Here is a 19,371-nt window from a genome sequence, read left to right on the forward strand (position 1 = left end):
TAATGATGTTTCTAGATGAGGTCTACGATGGTCATGAGTTCGCCTGTTTACCATCACCTCCATCACCCGCATTATCACCATCACTGCCAATGCACGAACACTGCATAAGGCATATGAAAAGCAATATATAGGCCAGCTGTATATTCAGCTAGAACCCTAGCTATATACGTAGAACCATGAATATATGTTTAAGGCCGACAAGACCCCTTTATTCTGCACAAGCGCTCTGCTAGCAACTAGCTTAGCTGAATGTTTGGTATAGGTGCGCACAATGACGGCAAGCAGCGCTTTCCTTGGCCAGGTGGAATGCTTATATAGAGTGAATCAACATTCAATAATAAGGTCATCATGGCTGTCACAAATCTGAAAGCTGATAACGTCAACAGTAACACTGAATCTGTAATATTTCCTTAGCTTAAAGGGGTACTTCAGTGGTTTGGTACTGCGCTTCCATGAAGTCAGGGGGCTCCCACTGGACAGATTAAACAAAAGTGAAAATTAATTCGCAAGATTTCCTAATTTTTAGTCCCTGTGTGGATCCACTCCTGCATTTCCCATAATTTTACTGGATGCCATTATTCATTAGACCTTCATTAGATTAGAGTAACCTGACCTTAATGTGTAAAATTGGTGGAGCGCCCCTTTAAATGTCCTCCCAATCAACTTAGACAAACAGATCATTGAAGCCCTTGTGGTCAAAATTAAAAAATAACCAAAGCTAACCGACGTCTTCATCCTGTTTGATTTGCATCAACCTACATTATTAAACTCGTGCATTTAGTCATGTTTTTTCTGCTCACTTTGTCTCCAGGGTTGCTGACACAGGCAGCCTGGTGTCAGAGCGACACATCGGTGCCGTTTCCTGCCACCCTTGACTTGACAGAGACAAAGAGACATTTCTAATGCATTTCAAATGCTGCAGGAACATTGTCCCAGTCATGTGTATCTTTGCAACTAGGGAGCAATTAAAAGGGGAATATATAAGTGCAGATGATGACTTTATGGAAACCTAAACAATTCTACAGTCAAACCATGCGCCTCCCTTGGAAACAGCCCTGCGTTGTTCTTCTGTGAGGTCATTTATAATAGGAGAGCAAACAAAGCAACATCAGGGATTCTTCACGTCTCATTCATTTGGAAAGTAGCAGCACACATAGATGGATACAAACATGTCCTCACACCGCTGTGCGTGCTTTTTCCACCGCATTCTGCGCTGAGATCGAATGCCTGCCTCTCTGCCGTAACCTTCAAATGCCAAAAATAGGTATCCCTGGTGTATTGGCTGTGCCTTCTACGCACATGCATACAGCTGAAGCAAGGGATTGGTGGAATGAAGATGAATGCAAGCGATACTGAGTCATTGCTAATCCAAAGAGAAGAGAAATGGGCGGAAGGAGAAGAAGAATTAGGCCAAAAAAATGAGTGTGATCTATATGTAGAAATCAGGCCATGCACTGCATATGGGGCAAAGATACCAGTGTGCATGTGAACGATCTGAAGGATATACAAACCCTGAATGGAGACATATTGTCTGGCGTCTCTATATGCCACAAAAAAGCTGATTATGATACCAGTGAGGCTGTTCCTGTGCACACACACGCACTTTACTTGTGTCATTACACTAAAGGCTCTAAACAGTTTGCCATTGACACATATAACAACATGATGCATTCAGCAAACAGTGACCTTACCTTTCCCCGCTAATGCATGCCGAGCTTAACTTAAGCGCAAACCCCTAATCATCTATTTTTCACTATATAGCCTGTTTTAATCTTAAATAAATGCAGCAGATATATTATTACAGTAAATCCTTCAAGGCGACCTCTACAGCTGTCTAGTAGTGTTGTAGTTACAGTGCTCTGCTGGATACATTCTGTAGGTTTGTGGAAGCAGATTTAGGATCAAGAGATGAGTGGTTGCTAGGTGACTGGATAAAAAGAGGCCACAGGTGGACTCGTCCCAGCGTGAACTCCTCTCCTGCCCCCTTGCTTTTCCTTGTTTGTGCTGCCAGAAACAGAGGTTGTGGTGGTGGAACAAGTGGTCAAAGAGAGGCCAAGGCACGTTTGTTTGTGTATGTCTCAGCCATCTAAATTCCACACTTTGTGCTTTTTCTGCTTTTTACACTTTTTTTTTCTCTTCACCGCATCCTTTTATATAACAGTGCAGCAGTCCGTATCATCTCCTCACCTCTGAATCTGTTTCACTGCCCTTCACTACTCTCGCGACATGCTGGAGAGGCAGATTGTTCAGTGCTGTCCTCTATCTCTCACTCTTTCCCCCCTTTTCCTCTTCCTCCCCTGATAAGTTTTCCATTACATAATCCTTATTGGCTTTTCGTTCGTTGCAGCATAACTTAAGAGACGCGCAGCAAAGCTCTTGTTACCCAACAGGCCAGTCCAAGCCTCTTCTCCCACATCACCTGAAACGTGACTCATCCATGCACTGTGAATTCTTTATCAATAAACAATCTCTTCCATGCAGGCTCAACACCGCGCAAGCAGCAATGTAGCTTTGCAAACAATGACGACATAATGACATCCTGTACACATTGCACTGATACTGGCTTGATTGGTTTGCTAGCTGTAGAATTTCTTCCGGTGTGGACTGAACAGGAATCTCCTTACTAGCATTTGTGATTATCATAGGCACTCTGAAGACCTGGGGGACCAGCCTCAGGATACAAGAGCAGAAAGGTGGGAACTTGAGAGCAGCCGTGTCGATGAGTGATAGCTAAAGAATGGAAGTCTATCCTCCAGTTAATGTAAAGCACATTTCTAAAGCGATGTTGGAAATGCAAGCCTCTGTCGTCCTATTTGAGCTTTACAGGCCAAGGGAGGCACGTGCGGAGTCCCAGCATGGAAGAGAAGACGATGGTGGGTCGATGCTTCTTGAACTTCAGGCCCTTCTTCAGCCGTTGGCTATTCTCCGCCACGTACAGCTCCCCCTGCTGGGCTCCGCTAGATATCCGCGACACCAGCTCCCCATGAACCACCACCTCCTGCTCCGAGCGCACAAACACCTCCCTGAGCTCCTCCAGCCGCCGTTCCATCTCTCTGATGACACGCTGGCGCTCCTCGACCTCCAGGAGGCGCCGCCGGGCCGCCTCGAACTCCATGCTGGAGCTGGGGGTGACGAGCTTGGAGGAGGGGGCCGTGGCAGAGGCGGATGGGGGATCGGAACCGGCCAGCAGAGCGCCTGTCACTCTCCGGAAGTCTCCCATGGAAATGGAGCGCCTGGTGGCCGGAGAGGCCAGCGCCAGGAGAGCGGAGGCAGATGTCGAGGGCGGCATTTCTAAAGGAGGAAGAGGGGGTGAGGACGATGATGGTGAAGGTGAATGCGGTGGGTGGAGTTCAGGATGTGGGTCCTTGTTTTTAATAGCTGCTGCCGTGTCGTCGGTTGCGTCCTCGTCGTGGGTGTTTCTTTGTCGTCCTTTCATGGCCTCTGTGTAGTCCTTCCTGTTGTGCTGCTGTGGTTGTCGTCAGCGTTGATGTTTTCCTCCTGGTCTTCCTGTGTCAGAGCAGCCAAACAGCCGAGCAGAGAGCACCGAGATGTGCGGTGATCCAGCCCGGGAACCGCTCCATTCATTAATAAGAGATCTGAGGCAGGGTAGTGCTGTCTCTGCATCTGAGTGGTTGGGCTCGGGAGGAGCCTCCTGGCAGCTCATTGGCTGCTGAGCATGTGAGCACGTCAGCTGATGATTGGGCAGCCTGCCTCTTTGCTGCTGATGCTGGCAGGCTGTCGTGTCCTCTGCTTGACTGTTTTGCTTCGTCGTCGTCATCTGGAGCTCTGCTTCAATCAGCTCTGCTCAGTCAGGCGAGGCAGGTTGAGGAGAGACGTGCAGAAGCACCAGGTCTCTCTCTCTCTCTCTCTCTCTCTCTCTCTCTCTCTCCTCTTCGCTGATGCAGCTTGGCTCACTCCCTGTCCTTCCTTCCTCTTACCAGCTGGTCTCTAAATTTTCCTCTTTCTCCCTTCCTCTTGCTCGGATGGTTGCCCTTAGCAACACCGTCTCCACATCAGATGGCAAAAGCAGGAGGGAGGGGTGATGCTCCAATTCCTCTCTCCCCTTTATCACCTTGCATTATCACCCTTTCCTGGTACTCATTCTCTCCCCCATTCCCTCCCTCTTTTGACCTATTTCACAGCCTTTCCGCAAACTATATCTCCCTCTTTAAGTCACTTATAACAAACATTTTTGCCCACAGACAAAATGCATGTCCAAAAACATCAGCAGGTATTATTATTGTAACATTAAATTGTATACAGTACCGTTGACACGCATATTTTAGGGAGTACTCACATGGCAAGCACTGAAGACTCACTGTTGCTAAGAAACTGTTGCAGCAGAATCAGTGGCTCAGGGGAAAAAAGATTGTATTCAAACGTAGCAAATGTGATTAGTGAAGTCGAATTCATAAAACTCTCTGGTACAACAGGCAAAATGCATTTAAGTGTGGTGCCAAGAATTCATACCAGGCTTATAAAGACATTCTCATACTGCAAATACTCCAGAGTGCAGCCCTCTGTACGCTTCTCGCCCTGCCCTGTGCTCTCAGATTCAGTTATTTCATTGTATGTATTATTCATGCAACAGTGTCAAACAAATGTGGCCAGATGAAATTGTCTATGAAAGCGGCGTCAAAGTGGAAAAACAAAGCAGCGATCTCTGGAGTGCAGTTTTCCAGAGCATTTAACCCAAATTAAAGCCACCCTGATGAGTATAATCCCAAATCTAAATACCTTGAATGTTAATCTCTGTGGCCAGCTGAATATGAACAGACACCCCCGTCTTCAGTTGTTCCATCACCTCATTACGACAGTGCTGCAACACGAAAGCCTGATGCTTCAATCCAGAACTGTTGCAGCAATAAAGACCAGTTTCTACTTCACACACTTTGATCTGACAGTAAACAGTTGCATCATCATGATACAATACTGTCTTCTGCTGGCTTTATTATCCACTCCACTAACAGCTAAGCTCGCCCCGTCCGTCTAGACAAATATTGACTGGCTCTGCTGCGGTATTGCCGAAGACAGATGATATGATGGTATGAAGTGATGATGAGCATGAAGTAAGACACACGCACTCTTATACACACAGCTAAAAAGGTACCACTGGTGCATTTGGAACACTAAGAATTGATGGTTTAAATAACTCCCTTCAGCTAGAGTGAATCAAAACAATGAAGCTTTTAGCGGGTCAGAGGTGTGTGTGCAGGTGTGTGCGTGTCTATGTGCTTGCATATTTGAGTGTTCACGTAGCTGTTTGCTTTTATCTCAGGACTGGCATTGCATTAGCGGTAGCACTGACTCTGCCCCCCACCCCACCCACCCCCGATTCACTTATCTGCTGATCTCCAGAGAGCAGAGAGGGAAAGGCAGAGGGGCTTGTACTTAATGTGCCCATTGAAGGAAGAAATGGAAACCCTAAAGATGCTGCTCAGGTCTTTATCCTGCAGAAAGACTTCTGTAGAAGGATTAGAATAATAAAAAGGATGCAAAGAGAACTGTGCTGCTGTGGAGCTGCACGGCATTCAGAATTAAAAGGTTCAATTTTAAGTTAAATAAGAATACAGTATGTTGCCAGAGTTAAATCTACATAAAAAGTTCAATAAGAAGCTTTAATTTTGCAAAATTTACAAACTGCGTACATGGAACACTGGATATGTTTAAGTTACTTCAAGACACAAACAAATTATATGTTTAGAATAGCCAATAATATGTTGCACAGTTTCTCTTAGATTTACACAGTTGTACAATATAAACATGACTGCTTGAGTAAGTAAAGATTTTAGGGATCAAGACGAGATGCTCCAGCGCTGTATTTTTTTTAACGTGATGCCCATTTTTGGAAGATTCTCGTGGTTGCACAACGTCCCGCAGTTAAAACCACTCACTCTAAACTAATCCCACATGGTGCCTACAGTTCTGCACGCACAGATTGCCATCATCGTTGGCAAACATCTTGAGCAGCAGGACTTGGCCTGCCTGCAAACAGAGGGATGCTTCAGCGAAAAAACTGCTTTGTTATGACAAAGTCAAACATGCGCACTTGGACATGCTGTACATTCACGCACATGGAAGACGCCCACACACACGAGACAAGTTGTGCTGTGTCTCATCATTTAGTGTGCAGAATTAATTTCAGTGTTTAAATGCCTTCAGTAATCCTTCGAAAATACAATTACCTCTCTTTTTCTCTCGCCTCTCTCATCATACCTAAAATTGTGATGAAAGCCTGCTCTCAATCTCTCATACCCCAGCCTCTGTTCCAGATTACTTTAATCTGGGCAGTGTGTGCACACGATGAAGTGGGAGCATCTGTGAGCCTCTACCTTGTCCAGTCTGCTTTGGGTTAAAAATGACTGTGATTGAGTTTCCCTCAGCTGCTTTTTTCTTCAGCACCAGAGCTGTGTATCTACAGACCTGCATGCTTGCATATTAGCAGCAGCAGGCTGCAACATGGCTGCAGTTATACTGAAAATCTTACATTATCAGGTTTGATTTGAGTGAATAAAGTCTGACCTGCAGAGTGGGGGGATGGGGGACCAGCTGCAGCTCACATATTTCAGTCTGTGGTAGCAAATACACTGGAATGGATTTCTTACCTATTATGCAGTTTATGGTTTAAGATGATTCGGGTGACTTTATGGATTTTATGAACACGACCTACTTGGTAACAAGCAAACAGACACAGTTAGCGACTAGCTGGTGAACAAAGTGGAGCATTTAGCAGCAAAACCAGGATGAAAAGAGAGCAAATACTGGACTTTTCCTCACCTGGTGGCCAGAAACACAACTCCAAATGGCTGCTGGTGTTGCTCCGTAGGCCTGTGTGCTGCATGTGTAAAGTTCCCCATAACCAATCAGGTGATGATACACCAATGTTGTGTTTACAATGTTCACACAATGTTCACACTGTGCCCAAGCGGCCCAAAAAATCCATTACTGCAGGTTTAAATTCAGCAGGAAAAAAAAGTTAAAGGCCCAAAAGACAGTCTGCTGCAGAGCATTGGTGTGTTATTGGACACACTAAATAACAAATGATGTGCCTGCCCAGGTGTTCTAGACACATCGTTCTCTTTATTACTGTATGAGCAACAAGAAAAATGGGAAATGCTGTGATGAAAACGTTGAATGTAAGTATATATCTGTACTGTAAATAGTACAGGACATGAAAGGAGCTAAGCTTTTATATTTTTTTATTTCATTTAAGTATTGAGTTCCATTTTTTGTCACTCATGGGACTCTGTGTAAGCAGTGCTGGTAACCTTCATTGCTGGTGCAGCTATTATCATATACATTGCATGTACTGTGCCATACATCACAGGCATCTAGTAACTGGATGACAGATGCACAAGCATAATTTCCCCCCAGCATAAATTGTGCAGCATGAGTTGTATGTAGAAAAGCTAACGCTGTCTTTGTGTGCGTGTGCAGGGGCAGAATGAGTCATAGGTGACCATTTGGTTGCCATAAAAATGATCCATTACCCTGCAGACATGTGCTGCAGAGACAAGCAAGAGTGAGATTAAGTGTCAATCTTAGGTTTTTCTGCTTGCATATGCAGTTTAACAGAAGCACAGCTGACGCTCTGCGGCGCATCACAACTACAACTCGCGTCAGCCAGAGAAAAACTAAAACACACACACACACACACACACACACACACACACACACACACACACACACACACACACACACACACACACACACACACAGAAAGAGCTGTTTAGAGAGCCACTTCTATTGGAAGATTCAGCCCTGGACAGTATCCTTTTTACGCCTCGGCTCAGACAAGACATCCACTCTTGCATACACCCACACACACTCCCACCCTTACAAAAACCCAAGAAAACCTCAACCTCCATCTGAGCAGGGCTGCTTCAGCAGGCAGCTGCAGTAAATTGAGCAGACAGGACCCGAATAAAATCTGCACCACTCTCTTCTCCTCTGAGACAGGAGACAGATGATGGTGATGATGTTGGTTTTCCGCTGCTCTGTAATCAATATCAGTTGCCTTGTTCTGCTGCTATAGCATGTGTGTGTGTGTGTGTGTGGTCTCTGTGAAAGAGCAGGAAGTCATTCATTACAGTGTGAGTTACTGGTAAGGTGACGTCAAAGTACTGAGAGTCCATTGAGAATATATCAGAGCATGAATGTGTATCAGTGTATGAATAATTTCAGACTGTGCTGTCTCTTGGTAAATATTGTGTACAGCTCATCTTTCCGGCACAAATCACATCAGCGGGATGAAGAAACCAGCAGTCGTAAAGCGGCAGCAGCACTTAGTGTGTGAACGTTATGTAAGTGAGTGTGTATGGAGGCAGGCAACAGCAGCTACAAGTATGTGGTGATACTAGGAGTTGCTACTGTAAAGCAGAATCTGGTTCATGGTGTTACAGTTCTGGAGGAAAAAGAGAGCATGATGGATTATGATGACAGTTAAAATGGTACAGGCAAGAGGAGACAGATGGAGAGGCAGTGAAGCAGAAAGTCATTTATACACAGATTGTAAGATGTCGCTATTGTGCATGTGCAAATACACATTAATTTACATTTAATACGGTACAAATTGTGCGATAGTTATATATGAAGCTGTCATTTTAAAAGAATGTATATTCTGACTCAGAGTCAGCGGTATTGGTCGTGGTCAGAGCTGGATTCTTTCACAGCAAAGCTAATAACTTGGACCCAGGACTGATGTTACTGTTAGATAAAAACAGGCTTGCACTTTACCTCCCTCCAGTGAGCAGCTGTGGAAACACACCAGGCTAACGGTGATAAACTGACCCGGATGCCGGTTCTGATTTCAGCTTTTAGGTGATACTGTGGGTCAGTATCAGTCACTATCAAGTAAGGTCAGTATCAGCAACGATATTGATCTGATGTTTGTTTTTTAAATGTTGCATTTTTGTTGCCTGTTTATCACCTAAAACATTTCTGTTAATGAAATACTTTAACTGTTAATTAGCAAATGTTTCCATGCTAGCACGCTAAACTAAGATGTTAAATCGCAAAGACCTCCGTTTGGTTCTCTTTAGCTGCACATTTCACGTTCACTGGCATATTTTATTGTTTATTGTTTAGTATGTTTTGCTGCCTTAGTATATTTTCATTCTTGTATATTTTTAATTGCATTTACGAATATTTTATTGCACGTTGGTTTATTTTATTGTAGTTATCTTAATTTTATTCTTTCTAATCTTTCTCATGATCTGTTTCTAACATGGGGGTTGCAATGAAAATTTTATTGATATGTCATGCTCAATGACAATAAAGAATCTTGAATCTTGAATAAGCTGTAATTGCAGATCGGAAGAGAAGTGGAGTGAAAAGGCGATATAACATGAGATTCAAAAGTTAGGGATTATTTTTTACAATTCTTCCCACATCAGAAACAAACACTTTCCCAACTGGTCTCGGTCTCTGTCATCAAAAACCAGCAGTACCACGTAGTGCTCCCCCTACAGGCTTGGAGGATTTCCGTTGTGTTTGCTGGATATTGTGGATGTCTGTTTTTGACTTTGTATTGTTTCTGTATTTGCAGCATGTTTGCTGTTAATGCATTTGTTTTGGCATTCTGCAGCACGTTTCTCCTAATGAAAATGTTTGGGCCTGCCGCAACGCGTTTGCCCTCGTCAGCCACCCTAGTGACACGAAGCGCGATGGGAGCGCCCCTTTAAGGCAAAACAAAAACAGAACAAGAGACAGTTTGTTGTAGCAACTGAATTTTTAATATTTGTAAGATATAAAAATCTTCATCTTTATCATACAATAACATCTTACCATAAATTTAGTCAAAGGAGGGAGAGCTTTGCCACCAAACAAGAATTATAACATTGATCCCTTTTGAGGTAAGACAGCTGGTTCATTGATTATTTAGCCACACAGGTCTTGCCCTCCGCACGCGTACAGGCTGTTTGGTTTGTTATCATGTGTAATCCATGTAAGACATTCTGCCTCACCTGTAGGCCTAGAGGCACAGAGCTGAACGCAGGACCTACCCTGTGAAGCTACTTACAAAGAGACACATTTACTCTTCTTCAGGATGTCTCAAATTGAGCGTCGGTGAAATGAAAACAAGTCATATAATCATCAGAATCAATGAAATTTCAAATATCATGAATGAACATCTCATGTCCACACTGAGGGCAGGTCTGTGTGATATTAACAACCTGTGAACTGAGCTTTTCAGGGGGAGGGAGGTTGTGTCGCAGCGCCCAAACCAAGACACAGTCAGCCTTTCCTCCCTTTTACATTTCCAAAGCGAAGGAGAGACCTGTATGGCGTAAAGTCCACAGACTGGTGCTCAGCGTATCTTTCATTATTTTTAATCACCACTTCCTTTGGACAAAAAGAAATAAAACAAAACGATCAACAACGAAAGCAGCCAGCACAGGAAACGGCATTCAATACGCATTATCCAAGAAACACAGTGGAAAAAAAAAAACTGAAAAAACAAGAAAACATAGCAAATATAGAATTTTTCACATGCCACATTGTTCCTTGGGCAAGTTTTCTTTCACAGAAAGCCACCTATTTTACTAGTTTTTGTAGTAATAAAAATAATAGACATCTCAAATGGTTGCCAGCAGGTTGACCAAGCAGAGAAAAGGGAGAGGAGAGAAACGAGGAAGCCACATGACATCATCACATCACTGGACCATGCACATGACCCTGCAGCATCTCGCAAGACAGTACACACACACACACACGCACGCGCGCCCACACACACACACACAATCACACACTGCAAGTCATGCAAACTGACACACACACACTCAAACATACACATACCCTCTCTGTAAAACAAAACACAAGCAGAGTTGACATCAACCAAAACATCAGCATTTGACATTTCCCAGAATCCACGTATTCCGGCTGTACCAAAGCCAAAGAGGCATTTATGGCAGAAATGTTTAATATTTATATTAATAATGCTCTTTCAAAAACATTTAACAGCAGTTGGACAGTACTGTGTTTTTGTGCTGTGAGCACAGGTTGATTTGGCAGCACACCCGGCGATATAAAGCTCATCGACTTTACAAAAAGAACAGGAAGACGGACGACGCAAACAGGCAGACAGACAGGCGTGCAGCAAGCTGAACGACAACCAATTACAGCAGTGATGAGGAGAGAAAACCGATCGAAAACATGGCTGCGTCGACACTGTGGCAGGCCATGCACAAACACGCTCACACACGCAGACACACACTCACACGGCACTAATACACCTGCCAAAAACCCGCACACCCCTGTTTGTTTTTTAGTCCTCATCGCCCCCCATCCGTATTCACGATCTTCGGCCAGTCCAAAGGAGATTGGCTGAGAGCAGCTGATGAGCCCGAACAAGGAGGATGACAGCGAGAGCGAGGCAACTGATGTCACGAGATGGGGGCAGGACCACAGTCAGTGTTCCTTGGCTAGTAGAGGCGGATGGACACCGAGTCCCCGAGCAAGCTGACCGGGTGGTTGGAGCCAGGAGGTGCAGTTTTGGTCAGTCTCCAGTGAGCTGATTGGTTGCTCTGAGTCACTACAGGGAGGTGGAGGGAAGCTTCTTGACACGTCGCTGGGCTAGGAAGGAGCTCTCGATGGGCTTGAGCTCTGGAGTCGGTTGGGAGTTCTTCAGGGCAGAGTAGGTGGCTGCCATCGCACCCTGTCAGAAACAGCAGCTTAATGAGTGCAGCCCAAATCGATATAACCATTTTATAACATACAGTATATTTTCATATTCATATAATCTGCTATTTGGGATTTGAAGAGAAGCTCTGTTACCTTGACCAGTTTGGGGTCATGGTGTGGGAGCTGGCTGTTGGGTAGTTTGTCTCTCTGGACAATCCAGGGGTGTCTGAGGACCTGCTTCGCAGTCAGTCTTTGATGGGGGTCCACGTGCAGCATCTTGGAAACAAGATCCTGTAGGGAGCACACATTAAATATGAAACTGACACTGCGACACAAGAAGACCGCAGTTATCAGTCAGTCAGATTTATGGCTCTACCTTGGCGGCGTCGGACACGGTGTCCCAGTTGCCTCCAGTCAGACTGAAGTGGCCGTTGCCTATCCTGTTCAGGATCTCATTCGGGGTGTCCTCGGGTCCGTTGGCAAATGGAGTAAAACTGGTGGAAGACACAGAGAGTGAGTATGGTGGGCAGCGAGGGAGACAAATCTGCTCAAGAAAAAGGTGTCGGTATTCACCCGGCCAGCATGGTGTACAGTAAGACTCCCAGACTCCAGATGTCGCATCCTTCGTCGTAGCCCTGACGCTTCAACACCTGCGATGAAGTCCAGGGAAACACACATTTCACATTTAATTCCGATGTCTGTAATGTTTTCAGTTTAATCTGGGTTATAATCTCAAAGATTTTCATCTAAATAAATTGCCGAATGCTGATGGAGACCATGGGCCACTGATGACAGCATTGTGATATTTATATATTTACAATATCACAAACTGCGTCCGTCTGGACATTCCCAGACAAAATGCCACATTAAGCTCCTGCTAATGCAAACCAAACATTTCCTGCTGCAGCTTCAAAATAAAAAAAAGTGTTTAACTGGCAAAACATGAGTTGATTTTTATTATGAAGTCCTCACAGGAACTGCAAGGTTTGTCAGTGAATTTGACACTGACGGCTATCGTTCATTTTTGGTATTTTTTAAGGGCAGACGAGTTTGAAATACTGCAGGGGGTAATGGAAGGAGCAGCCACAGAGGAGCTGCACACCTCCAACCTCTCAGCAAGGTAACCACTGTGCCCTGCTGCTGCTTTCACACTCATGCCGCTCACAGAATGATGGAAAAAAGGCTAACTACTGCCTGAATTCTTTATTATAATGAAAATGCAACCTGTAGTATTAAACTGGATTTGTTGTTGCCGCCAGTAACTACAGGCGTCACCCTCGAGATTGCCACTTTCATCGCTTTCTGCACAGCTTCTGCTACTCCTGAGGCGTCAGACTCACCTCAGGAGCTACAAAGTTAGCAGTGTAGCATGGGGTCATCAGCAGGCCGTTGTTGGCACGCAGTTGCTTCGCGAAGCCAAAATCACAGATCCTGATAGACTCTGGATTCCCTGACTCGTCCACGTAGAGGATGTTGCTGGGCTTCAGGTCCCTGTGCACCACCTGGAGGATGAAAGAAGGTGGGATGGAGTTATAAAAGAGGGACAATGAAGTAAAGCGACAGAAAGCTGAAGCCTGTATGTAAACATATCATAAGCTCAAGCGTATTTGCAGTGGTCCTCACCCCCTGTGAGTGCAGATACTCCACGGTCTTGGTGATGGTGTGAAGCACAGCGCTGGCCTCCCTCTCCGAAAAGAACTTCTGCTTGAGGATCCGATCCAGCAGCTCTCCCCCGCGCATCAACTCCGTCACCAGGAACACCTGCTTACTGTTGTCGTACACCTGAGACAGGAACACACACAACCACACACACATAGTATCACATCTCCGACGGTGACATTCGCCGCACTTGGTGCCCGAGGCAAACAATAGTGTGGTGTAAGTGCCTGTGTCTTTAGACTCACATCCTTCAGCGTTATGATGTTGGGGTGCTGTCCGTATCGAAGTAGAATCTCAATCTCCTCAGAGGGGTCTGTGCTGGTCTTGTCAATCATCTGCAAACACAAAGCTCATATTTTAAGATAAATTATCTCTTTATCGAAGATAATTTTGGTGCTTAGAATTTCTTTTATTATTCAGTCTTTTTTCCTGTGCAAGTACACTGAGTGCAGCATTTAAACCGGAGTCAGATTCCTTGTACGTGCACAAATACTTGGCCAAGAAAGCAGATTCTGACTCTAATGCAATTTGGAAAGTTTCCCTAAGTGGTATGTGAGGATTACTGAGCGAATATAACAAGACAAAGCTGTGATTTTTGTGTGCTGCTGCACTTTCCAGGCATGTGTCCCAGGACTCTTTTTCTTGATGCGTGTGTGTGTGTATTCGCACCTTGACAGCGTATTCTGTGTTGGTGGTTTTGTGGACACATCGTTTGCAGACAGAGAAGGAGCCCATGCCGATGTCTTCCTTCAATATGTAGCCGTCGCTGAACAGCAGGTTCTTCCCGTGTAATTGCTGCAGAGGGAGAGTTGAGGAGCGGTGGTGAGGTGAAGCTGTGGAGGAGCGACGGAGCTAACAAGGCGGAGGGATGTCGGTGGATTGCGAGGAAAGAGTTGGATCCTTTTCTAGCTTTTTTTCCTCTCTCTAACTGTCTGTCTCGATCAAGCACACAGAGTTAATTAGCGCTCCTGCCAGGCATGAAACAGGATCTGAAGCCATGTGCTGGGTTAAGCCTCCTCTTCTTCCCGCCTTGCACACACCTCGCACACTGCATCTGTCTTTCTTTCCCTCTTTCATGTCATCACCAACTGCGAGAGCAATCACACTGCTACAGCTAGCTGTGCATCAGATGTCCTTAAATAAATGAAAGCTGTGTGGAGGGAAATCCCCCCAGTTTTACACTTAAATGTAAATGTTGTTAGTTCGTGTGCAGAAAAGCAGAGTGAAGCAACCACTGAAGTCTGACCTGGACCACCGGGTGTGGCGGGGGATTGACTGGCTCCACCGAACCTTCCTCCTCCAACAGAGTCGACGCGATGAAGCTGAAGCCTCTGAAGAGCTGGTGAGCTCCGGCACTTGGGGGCACGCCAGGGGAGTCTGGACGATAATGAGGAAAAGTGTTAAAAAAAGGGAAGTCACGTTAGAGATGTTCAAATAAGCCACTGCGACAAACCACACTGTCAGGCTTATGTATTTTTACGAGTGCTGCTATAATCAGGTGTTACCGCATCTTACTGATGCTGTAATCGTCACCTTTCATCCTGCATTGATTTTTTTTTTTTTTAAGCTGAGACAGGAAGCATATAACAGGTCCACTGAGCTGCTTTCAGGGTTGGAAACCAGATAGGAAACAGACACAGAGCCTGACCTTTAGGGGTGCGGGAGGTGAACTCGGAGTCAAAGTAAAAGGTGTCGTCCGGACGCGCCACCGCCGGCCTGAATGGAGGCTTCATTTCTTTTCTGAAGAGTTTCTGAAAGGAAAAACAAAGACTCTTAATTGCGCCACATAGCCGAAGGTGTTCCGCCCTCAAAGATCTCGACCTACGGTTGCTCTAAATGAAACTCTTCCTGTGCATAGCATTAAAATAATCCTTGACTGTCACCCACATTCCAGTCTATGGTGGAGAAGAAACCATGGCGTTTGATCTCCTCTGCACCGTCAGCACCAGATCCTGCAAAAAAACCAAACAGAAATACATCAACAGTTAGCAGGATGAAGCGTATCTGTTGCCATTTGTGGAAGCCACGTTCACGAGCTGATACTAACCCAGCCTGTTGGCGGGGTTCCTCTTGAACAAAGCCCTGAGCAGAGACTGGGCCTCTGCGCTCAGGAACTGAGGCATCCCCAGACGCGCCCTGCAGGGAGAGACGCACAGCTCAAATGATGCCACCAGATATCGAGAGACATCATTTATAAACTGCGGCAGTGTGTGACACTCACTTCAGAATCAGGTTCATAGTTTCTTTGCGGTCCTTCCCTTGAAACGGCAGCGCTCCGGTCAACATCTCAAACTGGGAGACAGAACATACAACTGTAATCTATGCAGACATACATGCAGTAGTGTACTTACTATAATGTCTTCCTGCTCACCATTAGTACTCCAAATGACCACCAGTCGGCGCTGTGGGTGTGTCCCTGCCTGTTCACAACCTCTGGTGCCATGTACTCCACAGTGCCACAGAAGGAATAAGCTTTCTTCTCATGATCAATGGCTTCTTTACACAAACCGAAATCTGTAAAACACACCATGTGACATAGTTAGCAATACATCATCAATATACTGACAATTAAATATAATAAACACTGTTTTAATTTGATGTGTAAAAGCAGCAGAACTATGTTCAATATGAATCTCTTGTTTTCAGCTTTATCTCGTTTGCCTTCTTTAGTGTGACGTGTCATATCGCCCCTCTGTAGCCTCCTAATGTCACCTTCGGTTCATAGGTGGCAGGACCCGGCGGGTAAATAAATGCCGGTGATTGTGGATGGCGATAGAGATAAACAGAGAAAATGAAGTGTAATAATTAACTTCCTGAACAGATGCAGGCTCATTTGCAGATATCTGGAGTCAGCAAGATAAGGCTGTTTCCCCACTGTGAGTAATGAAGGTCAACAAGGTAGAGGAGAGGAAAGTGTGTGTGTGTGTGTGTGTGAGAGAGAGAGAACAGGAGACTCACCTGTGAGTTTGATGTGTCCCTCCTCATCCAGGAGAATGCTAAAAACAAAGCATCGTTTAAATGTTTTCGAAGGTGTGAACTCATCAAAACGTCACATTCTGCACATTCTGCTGGAGTCTAGACGTCACCGGCAAAACACACCAATCACCTCCACAGCTCAACGGCGCCCCGATGACTCTCTGATCCCTCGCTGCACTGTACGGCCTTGTTTTCATTTCTGGGTTTGTGTCATGTGTTTATGTGCACGCAAGTGCGGGGGAAGTTGGGCGGTCGAGGAATGCGTGTGAACAACTGCTGTCAGTAATTCACCATAAAAAGAAGTAATGCGCCAATTAAAATGGAGAAGAAGAAGAAGAAGAAGACCGCGAGCTGATGTAAACAACGCAGGGTTCCAAACTTAAAAAGGCTTTGCAGCTGTTTAATGAAGTAGGTTTGCATTCATAATGTGTGTCAGGCCTGAGGGACACACACAACACATTTTTCTAAGAAATGTTTAAAGTGCATTGAAAATTTCACAGGTCTTTAAACTATCTTTAAAGTGCAGGACAATAACTTTAGTTAGATTTAGTTTTAATTTCAGGTCTAGGTTCTTGGCTATTACATCATTTATTAATTCACTATTTCCCTGAGGTTTGGCTTTACAAATGTAAAATTGTCCCAAGTTTTAGGAACAAGACTCCGGCTTTGCAGATGGTTTTGGGTCCAGGAAGTGCAGCTCATCAAATATGCATTTGTTGATATGTGCTGCTGTTGCTTCTGTGCGTCCAGCTGTGTCCATTTGCTCTTACTTTTCAGGTTTGAGGTCCCTGTAGATGATGCCCAGGCTGTGGAGGTGGTCCAGTCCCAGCGCCAGCTCTGCCAGATAAAACTTCACATCCTCCTCTGTGAACATCACCTGGGCAGCACGAGGACAGCGAGAAAGAATAACATCGACACGGGTGAGCCGATGGAGAATAATGAGATGGTCGCTAGTCTGAGGCCAGGCCAGCAAAACATGCAAATCCAATGAATCACACCTCTTTGGAGAGTCTTGTGAAGAGATCTCCTCCTCTGAGAAAGTCCAGGATCAGGTACAACTTCCCTTCAGTCTGGAATGCTACAAATACAAACAAGTTTCAACCAATTCTGACTCAATCGTTAATCAGGAAAATGTCTGGAATTTAAAGCAATAAGAAAGTCATGGAATCAGTGCATCCAGGTTTGGGAAATAAAGTGAAATAAAGCTTCAGGTTGACTCACCATAGTGCAGTTTGACAACAAATGGATGGTTGACGTCTGCCAGGATGTCCCTCTCCATCTTGGTTCTCACACGGTCTCTTACTGCAGGACCAATAAGAGCAGGGAGTTTAGTGTGTATATAGAAATCTTTAACCCATGTGTCACTTCAAAAAGTCATATTTGAAATGGATGTAAAAATGAAAAGCAGCCTGACAAAGCCTTCCAATGACTTTCACTTTACTCACTGCAGCCTAGCAACGGCGTGGACGAATCAGTTTGCAGAAATTGTGCTTTTAATCGGCTGCATAATAAATGATCAATATTTGCTGCTTTAAATCTTTAAGTCTCAGAGGCTGTCGGGCCGTGCACAGACTCAGGTCGGACTTCAAGTTTCGGATGAAAAACAGAACAAACACAAACAAACTAAACGCTGCACAAACAAACTAACGTTCTGCACAATCAGTCTGGTGATGCACTGATGTGCATGCAGCATGATGATAAGTTGTCTTTTTGCTGTTCCCCAGCATGGTAAATACATCATGTTGCTGAGCACGCTCTGCTCTGACTGAATGTAACATGAACGTACGTCTGCAGACATGCAAATAACCAAAAATGTGTGTGTGAACAATCTGAAGCTCTGATGTTTATCAAGACAATTTCACCACCTGTGTGCGCAAGCAAAAAGAAAAAAAACCCCACTGCAAGCTCTGGTGGTCTAACACAGTTCCACTGTTGTGACTTACAGGAAAGGTATACACCCCGCCACTTGAAAAGAGGTGATGAAATCACCACAAAAGCCATAGAGAAAGCTTTTTGAAATGGGAATGGAAAAAGCAACTAGAAAACGATTGTTTTCATTATGTATTAATCTGTGATTAAGTGATTAGTCAATAAAATGTCAGAAAATAGCTTAAAAATGCTCATCACAATCTCCTGGAGCTTAAGGTTCAAAATGCTCAAACCAGGAAGCAACAGAGAAAAGAAGCAAATGCTCATATTTGAGAAGCTGGAGGAAGCAAATGTTTTGTTTTTCAAACTTGTTGTCAAACATAATTCACGCAGTGACAAGGGAACATTTGTCACTTCATCTGTTCTACCACAAGATCCGCTGCTGAGACACGTGGCAGGCTACTGTACCTTTGAGCGTGGCCTTCTTCAGGACCTTCATGGCGTAGAGCTGGTTAGCATCGGGAGGGGTCACCTTTCGCACCAGGAACACCTGCAATGAGCAGCAACGCCGTGTTCTGTCAGATCAGGGGTTGAGAGCATGAAAGGGCGAGAAAAGGAGCAGCAGAGGGAGCACGAGTGTCACCTTGCCAAAGGATCCCTGTCCCAGGACTTTGAGCAGTTCAAACTGAGAGGCGTCAGCCTTCTCTGAGCCCTCCTTGACCACATGGGTGATGTTGATCTCCTTGATTTCTCCGTCATCCTGAAGAGAGCAAAACAGAGGGGAGAGCATAATAAAGCTGTCAGATATCACAAGTACAAATGGCTAAAACAGTGAGGGTACTGCATGTGTGTGATGATTGAAGGTGTCAGAGAGAACAGAGTGGTTCCTTCATAGGAGTGCCTCCTGCTGTAAATAGCACTACAACATAATACCTCAGAAAGAGGAAGCGCAGTAAACTGTGAGATGTGAGTGTGAGAGTGAGAGTGACTGCACCCGGTGGTGACTTGTTTTTAAGGAGTCCCTGGCAATGCAACGCTACAAGCAAACTGTCGGCTTTAAACGCCGCGGTGCGTTTGACACGCCTGCAGCGCCTCGCTGCTGCGTTCCTGGACACAAGCCGTGCAACCCCGAGCGGCTTCTGAGGCAGCTTCTTCTTTACAGGGTGGAGCTGCTGACAACTCCACCGCATGAACACTCGCCGCTGCTGACCTGGTGGCAACCCTACCCACAACTCATCCAACGCC

General features: G+C 45.1%; 1 protein-coding gene across 5 annotated transcripts in view; it reads right to left on the minus strand.

The window, feature by feature from the left end:
* Positions 1-9,717: 9,717 nt before the first annotated feature.
* Positions 9,718-19,371, minus strand: part of rps6ka1 (ribosomal protein S6 kinase a, polypeptide 1) — a 52,393-nt gene continuing 42,739 nt past the window's right edge. For all 5 annotated transcript variants that reach the window (XM_041954500.1, XM_041954499.1, XM_041954502.1 and 2 more), the window contains 20 exons: positions 18,770-18,886; positions 18,595-18,676; positions 17,479-17,559; positions 17,256-17,335; positions 17,028-17,134; positions 16,240-16,277; positions 15,653-15,795; positions 15,503-15,573; positions 15,329-15,417; positions 15,169-15,233; positions 14,930-15,032; positions 14,528-14,658; positions 13,951-14,076; positions 13,527-13,616; positions 13,246-13,404; positions 12,963-13,124; positions 12,196-12,272; positions 11,999-12,116; positions 11,776-11,913; positions 9,718-11,656 (listed from right to left, as the gene is read on the minus strand). In XM_041954500.1, the coding sequence (XP_041810434.1) occupies positions 11,534-11,656; positions 11,776-11,913; positions 11,999-12,116; positions 12,196-12,272; positions 12,963-13,124; positions 13,246-13,404; positions 13,527-13,616; positions 13,951-14,076; positions 14,528-14,658; positions 14,930-15,032; positions 15,169-15,233; positions 15,329-15,417; positions 15,503-15,573; positions 15,653-15,795; positions 16,240-16,277; positions 17,028-17,134; positions 17,256-17,335; positions 17,479-17,559; positions 18,595-18,676; positions 18,770-18,886 (2,100 nt within the window). In that variant the 3' untranslated portion in view covers positions 9,718-11,533. The remainder of the gene's footprint in view (positions 11,657-11,775; positions 11,914-11,998; positions 12,117-12,195; positions 12,273-12,962; positions 13,125-13,245; positions 13,405-13,526; positions 13,617-13,950; positions 14,077-14,527; positions 14,659-14,929; positions 15,033-15,168; positions 15,234-15,328; positions 15,418-15,502; positions 15,574-15,652; positions 15,796-16,239; positions 16,278-17,027; positions 17,135-17,255; positions 17,336-17,478; positions 17,560-18,594; positions 18,677-18,769; positions 18,887-19,371) is intronic.

This window comes from Chelmon rostratus, chromosome 15, assembly GCF_017976325.1.
Source record: "Chelmon rostratus isolate fCheRos1 chromosome 15, fCheRos1.pri, whole genome shotgun sequence".
Lineage (NCBI taxonomy): Eukaryota > Metazoa > Chordata > Actinopteri > Chaetodontiformes > Chaetodontidae > Chelmon > Chelmon rostratus.